This window comes from Oncorhynchus keta, chromosome 14 (assembly GCF_023373465.1).
Source record: "Oncorhynchus keta strain PuntledgeMale-10-30-2019 chromosome 14, Oket_V2, whole genome shotgun sequence".
Lineage (NCBI taxonomy): Eukaryota > Metazoa > Chordata > Actinopteri > Salmoniformes > Salmonidae > Oncorhynchus > Oncorhynchus keta.
The window spans coordinates 51,748,995-51,756,994 of NC_068434.1; the positions used below are offsets into that span (position 1 = coordinate 51,748,995).

The 8,000-nt window shown below is 42.2% G+C and overlaps 1 protein-coding gene across 1 annotated transcript in view; it reads left to right on the forward strand.

Moving 5' to 3' along the window:
- si:dkey-220o5.5 (actin filament-associated protein 1-like 2) overlaps positions 1-7,327 on the forward strand; it is a 123,270-nt gene extending 115,943 nt beyond the window's left edge. The window contains exons 14-16 of the mRNA XM_035786407.2: positions 5,159-5,325; positions 6,251-6,361; positions 6,523-7,327. Of these exons, the coding sequence (XP_035642300.1) occupies positions 5,159-5,325; positions 6,251-6,361; positions 6,523-6,549 (305 nt within the window). The 3' untranslated portion in view covers positions 6,550-7,327. The remainder of the gene's footprint in view (positions 1-5,158; positions 5,326-6,250; positions 6,362-6,522) is intronic.
- The last annotated feature ends 673 nt before the right edge of the window (positions 7,328-8,000 follow it).

Sequence of the window (8,000 nt, forward strand, 5' to 3'; positions counted from 1 at the left end):
ATCATCCAGAAGGCGAGGTCAGTACAGGTGCATCAAAGCTGGGACCGAGAGACTGAAAAACAGCTTCTATCTCAAGGCCATCAGACTGTTAAACAGCCACCACTAACATTGAGTGGCTGCTGCCAACACACTGACACTGACACTGACTCAACTCCAGCCACTTTAATAATGGGAATTGATGGGAAATCATGTAAATATATCACTAGCCACTTTAAACAACGCTACCTTATATAATGTTACTTACCCTACATTATTAATCTCATATGCATACGTATATACTGTACTCCATATCATCGACTGCATCCTTATGTAATACATGTATCACTAGCCACTTTAACTATACCACTTTGTTTACATACTCATCTCATATGTATATACTGTACTCGATACCATCTACTGTATCTTGCCTATGCTGCTCTGTACCATCACTCATTCATATATCCTTATGTACATATTCTTTATCCCCTTACACCAACTGTGTACAAGACAGTAGTTTTGGAATTGTTAGTTAGATTCCTTGTTGGTTATTACTGCATTGTCGGAACTAGAAGCACAAGCATTTCGCTACACTCGCATTAACATCTGCTAACCATGTGTATGTGACAAATAACATTTGATTTGATTTGATTTGGACAATGGATACATGTGACTCCTAGGAAGTGCAGCGTTCTCCAGGAGGTCTATCACGCAGTCCCCTCGACGATGGGGTGGTAATTGAGTCGCCCTCTTTTTACTGAAGGCGATAGCCAAATCAGCATATTCAGAGGGAATGCGCACGGTGGAAACCTGGTCTGGACTCTCCACCGTAGTCGCACCAATGGCAACTCCTATACACCTGCCTGAACACTCCTCTGACCACCCCTTAAGAGCCCCCTGTCGCCAGGAAATCACCGGATTGTGTTGAGCGGGCCAGGGAATTCCCAACACCACTGGAAACGCAGGTGAATCGATAAGGAACAGACTAATCTGCTCCTTATGACTCCCCTGCGTTACCATGTCCAGCGGCACCCGAGCCTCCCTGACCACTCCTGACCCTAATGGTCGGCTATCTAAGGAGTACACAGGGAAAGGTAGGTCTAACGACACAAGGGGAATCCCTAGCCTTAACCCGAGCCCCCGATCCAAGAAATTCCCAGCTGCGCCTGAATCGACTAGCGCCTTATGCTGTAGAGAGGGAGAAAACCCAGGGAAAGAGGTTAACACATACATATGACCGACAGGAAGCTCTGGGTGAGTCTGGTGCTGACTCACCCGGGGTGATCGAGTAGTGCTCCGCCTGCCCTCCCGACTCCCAGACGAGTTCCTCCAGCACCGGTCGGCCCTGTGTCCTCGCCGACCACTACTGGTGCAGGAGGACACTCCTCCTCCGGTACCCCTCGAAGCCGCCCCTCCTAAATCCATAGGGATAGGAGCAGGAGGGCCGGGAGGTGGAAACGACAGGACCTGTTCCGAACGCCCGCGGGTAGCCAGCAGGTTGTCCAGACGGATGGCCATGTCGATGAGCTCATTCAGCGTGAGGGTGGTGTCCCGACATGCTAGGTCCCTGCAGGTCCCTGCAGACGTCCTCCCTGAGGCTGGTCTATCAAGTCTATCAATGGTCTATCAAGGTCCTGTCGTTCCACCCTGCTCCTGCGGCCAAGGTCCTGAACTCCAGGGCAAAGTCCTGCGCGCTCCTTGTCTCCTGAGGCAGGTGGAACAGCCGTTCACTCTGGGTAATGAACTCTGGGTAATGATCCCTCGCCGAGTCTGGACCATTCCACACTGCGTTGGCCCAATCTAGGGCTCGTCCAGTCAGACAGGAGACGAGGGCGCTCACGCTCTCCTCTCCGGAGGGAGTAGGACGAATGGTCGCCAGGTAAATTTCCAGTTGTAGGAGGAAACACTGACACCCCGCCGCCGTTCCATCATACTCCCGTGAGAGCGCCAGCCGAAGAACCCCGGATCCGGATGCGGTAGCAGGAACAGGGGGTGCTGGAGATGAGGTGGGAAGGCCACTCCTCTCCCATCGATCCATCCTCTCCATCATTTGATCCATTGCAGAACCAATCCTGTGGAGAACACTGGTATGATGGAGGACCCTTTCCTCCATCGATGGGAGAGGAGGTGCGGCTGCTCCTGCTGATTCCATATGCGGTGCGGGATTCTGTCACACGGGACTAGGTGGGTGAAGGAATCAGACGCAGAGAGTTCCACTGGGGAAAAGTGCTCTTTACTTCGGCACACAAAATGATGATGAATGATAAGCCCAACAATACAGGGTGCGAACATACAACGTGAAAACCCAAAAAACACAGGGTGCCAAGTTAAGAAAATAAATCCACCTCTACCTAAAATGCACACACGTAACATAAAGACAATCCCGCACAAAACAAGGGCGGGTCTACCTACTAAATATAGGGAAGCTCATTAAACCAAACAACAGAAACACAGGTGAAACTAATAAGACAAACGAAAAAGGGATCGGTGGCGGCTAGTAGGACGGTGACGACGACCGCTGAGCACCGCCTGAACAGGCAGGGGAGCCAACTTCGGCGGAAGTCGTGACAACTGTACTCTATACCATCTACTGCATCTTGCCTATGCCGTTCAGCCATCGCTCATCCATATATTTATATGTACATATTCTTATTCATTCCTTTACACTTGTGTGCATAAGGTAGTTGTTGTGAAATTTTTAGATTACTTGTTAGATATTACTGCATAGTCGGAACTAGAAGCACAAGCATTTTGCTACACTCGCATTAACATCTGCTAACCATGTGTATGTGACCAATACAATTTTATTGGATTTCAATACACAGTACAAAACCCCATGTCAAAATGGATAGAATTGCAGGAAATTAGCTTCCAGACTAGAGTGAATGGTATCTGAATAGAAAATGTGTATAGGTTTGAGGTTTGACTGGAATACAGTTTTTACATATAAAGTGGGTTAACCTGTTGCGACGAGCACTCCCGTATCCGGGAGCGTAATTATAGCCTCAAGCTCATTACCATAACGTAACGTTAACTATTCATGAAAATCGCAAATGAAATGAAATAAATATATTGGCTCACAAGCTTAGCCTTTTGTTAACAACACTGTCATCTCAGATTTTCAAAAAATGCTTTTCAACCATAGCTACACAAGCATTTGTGTAAGAGTATTGATAGCTAGCATAGCATTAAGCCTAGCATTCAGCAGGCAACATTTTCACAAAAACAAGAAAAGCATTCAAATAAAATAATTTACCTTTGAAGAACTTCAGATGTTTTCAATGAGGAGACTCTCAGTTAGATAGCAAATGTTCAGTTTTTCCAAAAAGATTATTTGTGTAGGAGAAATCACTCCGTTTTGTTCATCACATTTGGCTAAGAAAAAAAGCCGTATCCCGGAGTGTAATTATAACCTCAAGCTCATTACCATAACGCAACGTTAACTATTCATGAAAATTGCAAATTAAATTAAATAAATATATTGGCTCACAAGCTTAGCCTTTTGTTAACAACACTGTCATCTCAGATTTTCAAAAAATGCTAAATAGTTTCGACGGAGGACACCGAGCGGACACATGGAAAATGTAGTCTCTTATGGTCAATTTTCCAATGATATGCCTACAAATATGTCACAATGCTGCAAACACCTTGGGGAAACGACAGAAAGTGTAGGCTCATTCCTTGCGCATTCACAGCCATATAAGGAGACATTGGAACACAGCGCCTCCAAAATATGGCTCACTTCCTGTATGAAATTTCATCTTGGTTTCGCCTGTAGCATTAGTTCTGTGGCACTCACAGACAATATCTTAGCAGTTTTGGAAACGTCAGAGTGTTTTCCTTCCAAAGCTGTCAATTATATGCATAGTCGAGCATCTTTTCGTGACAAAATATCTTGTTTAAAACGGGAACGTTTTTCATCAAAAAATGAAATACTGCCCCCAGAGGTTCAAGAGGTTAAACAGTATGCAAACATTATTCAAGTGAACAAGTGTTCAATGACTCTATGTACATAGGGCAGCAGTCTCTAACGTGCAAGGTAGAGTACTTGGTGGTAGCCGGCTACTAGCTAGTACCGAACACATATTGTATTCCACATTCGAAATGCAAAGAGACGAGGGTTTGCCTAGATTTCACATCAATATGTACTTTAAGACCAATTTCTGTCCAATCTCTTTGCCACTCCATCTGTTATTTTGAACGGGAGCCAAATAGAAAATTAAATATGTTTGTATGGAGGTTATTCCCCAAATCTGTGCAAAGAATATGATTAGGGAAGAATATGTAACTTTGGATATTATTATCATTCTCCTGCATTAAAGTTTTTGACTTTTAAGTGAAACAATTCCACTACATCTGGCTTGCATTATAAAAGTGTCTACATAATGATATGTTATAACAGATTCTCTGAACAGAATTTTCCATCATCCCATAGTTTTATGTTGCAGTTGCGTGCTGTTGCATCAATGTAAAACACTACACAGACACAAACGCATAGCACTTTATAATTATAGTGGTGGGAACACGGTTACTCTGGTCTACCCCCCTGTTTTTGTTAAGTTTGAGCAGTTTAGTTAAAGAAGAAAAGTCTGGGACTAATTCATATAACACCCCCGGGCTATGGGTTATTGAAGTGCTGAGGCCTGAAGATATAGCCTGTTACCAGATCTGTTTGTGCTTTCAGGCCAAACATCACAAGGAGTTGACATGGTAGCACAAACAGATCTTGGACAAGGCTACTGAAGACATGGGACATGTGAAAACTGCTGAAAAGAGTGTGCAGGCCAAGAGGGAATGTACTGCCACAGTTACTCCAGTTCTTACTCACTATTAAGAAGTGAGATTGGATTCCTTCTTGGAGTTGTGGAGGGAAATGATCCTATGTGCTCGGAGTTTGGAGAGTGCTGATGCGAAGCCGTCGTTTCTGGTGGTTTGGTCATGGCAGCAGGATCTCGCCTCATGGCAGAAGGTCCTTGTAAGGGCTTCTTAGAAACACATGATATCATGTTTTCCTCTCAACAAAACTGCCATCATTCGAGTCTTTGAGACAAAGTTGAGTTCCACCTTAAAATTTGGTGCTATAACTAACTTCATTCATTGTTAGTAAATATATATATATATATATATAGTCTTTAACGTAGGTATTTAATCCAGATTTGTGACAGTGACTGCTCTGTAACAGGTAGGAAATCGTGTGAGGTGGAGCGGGGGGTTCAGAAACTGGACTTGACTGGGAAGAGAAGGGTACAGCTGAGAGCTGGGTCAGAGATGAACCTCATCACTGCAGGGAAGACCGCCAAATGTACCTCCTTCAGACAGTCTCTGGCCTTCTGTACAGAACGGGCACAGGTAACACAACTCTACGCTGCCACCCACAACCCTGTTATACCATCCAGAGGTCTTATCCATGAAAATATCCAGGGCACATATTCATAAAGTGTCTCAGACTAGAAGTGCTGATGTAGGATCTGGTCCCACATTTTCACCTGTCCATGTTATCTTGTTCATTTTGATCTAGAATTGATTTTTTTTTTAAATCTGAGATCAGCACTCCTTCTCTGAGAAGCTTTGTGGCACAATGCTGCCACTTGCTGTTCAGAATGCTCAACACAACACTGGTGTGTTAAACTGAAAATACATAAGGCTTCATAATGTGACATGGTATCCAAACAGAATTTGTCTAATTATTAAGGTGACTCGTTAATAAATCAGGGGGGAAACTTCAAGGAAATTTTTAATCTTCTCTCCTGTTGTAGGTTGGACACATTTTCTCCCTTTATTCCATTCTTGACATTAACATAATGTCTGTGTAAAATGCCTTTCCCCCTCGTTTGTACAGATGCCTGTGTGTTGAGAAGCAATTAGCATACAGTGCACATAAATAGGCTATCCCCCTCTTTAGATACAATGACCATAGGGGCAGTTCAAAGATGAGGTCTTTGCAATCATTAGCCTCAAATAAATCATTTTCCTACAGAGCTTGAAAGGGTGACCAAAGTTGGCTGACCAAAGTTGTTTGACACATTGTAAACAAATCCAACTCAACAATACCAATCAGCATATCAGAACTTGGTAAGCTCCAGGAAGAAGAAAAGGGAATCACCTGCTACTACTCTTCTTACCAGTACGTCATTGTATTGGAGTATGTGTTTTATATCCTCTTGGCTGGGTCACTTTGATGTTGTGGTGAAGTTGACTACTGTGGCCCCCATGCTCCTGCCACCATGGGTCTTTTCTAAGGTCTGTGCTCATTTTATTGGCCTTGTCTCCACAGGGTGGGTTTTTTACCCCACTACTGCGAAGGACTGCCTCCGCTAAAAACTCACTGAAAAGAGCCCCTTCTGCCCTATTTATTGAGCATGGCAAGGTGTTTCAGAGAAAGAAGGTACGTCTTGGCCTAAATGGTCTGATAAAAGGAATCTATTATGAACATCACTCTGCCCCAATGAGATAATCATATCAATACAATTAAATTAAGGAATATAAGTAAGTATAATTGTTAAATTAAATGTACCATGTGTTCTTTTTTTCTCATTATTTTTGTAGGAGTGGGAGACAATGCCTTCTACTTAGTACTCTACTAGCTGTTTCGGTAACAATTATCTTGTATACATTTCCTATTTTCTACCAAACATTTTTGTCATTAGAAATGTCATCCATCTTGATGATAATACAATACACTATACTTGCTTCCCCAATGGCACCCCTTTCTCTATTTAGCCCATAAGGGTCTGGTGAAAAGTAGTGCACTATATAGGGAATAGGGTGCCATTTGCAACAGGCCCTTAGATAAACAGGCTTGTTTCTCCATTAAAACAGCTGCATTAATAAGAGATTCCTGTGAAGGTAATTCAATTGAAAACCGTGTAAAGCCTGACTCAGGAACTCAGGAATGTCTCCCAGTTTGAGGTGTAACACTTTCATTGTTTTTCTGTCTTTCATTTCTTAAAGAACAGTTTGTATGGTCTAATTTGTCTATGTATGTATTGCAATTCATCAGACTTAACTTTGCACTGTTTTCATCACTAATTGAGTTACAATAAATACACAATGTTGAAGTCATGAAAAATACATTATATATGGATATGAATTGAAGTCATGTTCACCGTATACAGTTCTGTGGTATAATTTAAACATAGTTGCAGATATCTTTTTATAAAGTGTTTTTACCATGATATTTGTACTTAGTATCACTGAGATGTTTTACATTCCTGAAATATGTTGTGATACAGTGACATTTATTGTAATGTTCCCATGTTTTTATTAATAAAGACTTTGTGTATTAAATGTTAGGTTGGCCTACTATTTGCTGTAAACTGACAACTGTGGTAATAAAACAGTAATTAAAACATCTGTGTTTGCTCAATAAAGTGTTTCTGGGGGGAAATGTTTTGGATAAATGTACATTGTGGAAGTGTAGTTGCTTGTTTTTCCATGTTGAATGCAATCATAAAAAAAAACAGTTATCAGTTAGTTGACTATCAGATGACTTCATATAGTAAACTGGTCATGAGAAATAAAAGTGTGTATAAACCATCTGTAAACACTGTATATTATGATTCTGATTAACAATGTGTTAAGGCCAGGTAAAAGAAAGTGTGATTTGTCTGGAAATCATCTTCTGAGGCTGGCAATATACCTTTGGGAGTACACATTCCCCCCTAGTCAAGGCGAGCCAATGACTGACAAGAACAACAACATGGGTCAGGACTGCCATTTCGATACAAGTGCAAATAAACATTTAACAGTTCTTCTAACCTGATATGAGAAAGTCATAGCTGTATGGAAGTGGAGTGTTATTAGGGAATCTCAGTCAGGTCAGCTATATCAAAGATTTTTTTTTATAACTAACCCATTGTCGTTTCCAATGGGAGCAAATTAATCATTAGAGGGCAGACCAAGCATGGAGGTGAGCAGAGCCATTCGCGAGATCCTGTTGGTGTTTTATAGTATGTATTTGCATATTTCCGTTAGGGAACGCCCACACTGAAATGCCCTTCCACTCCTTCTAAACAATGCATAAA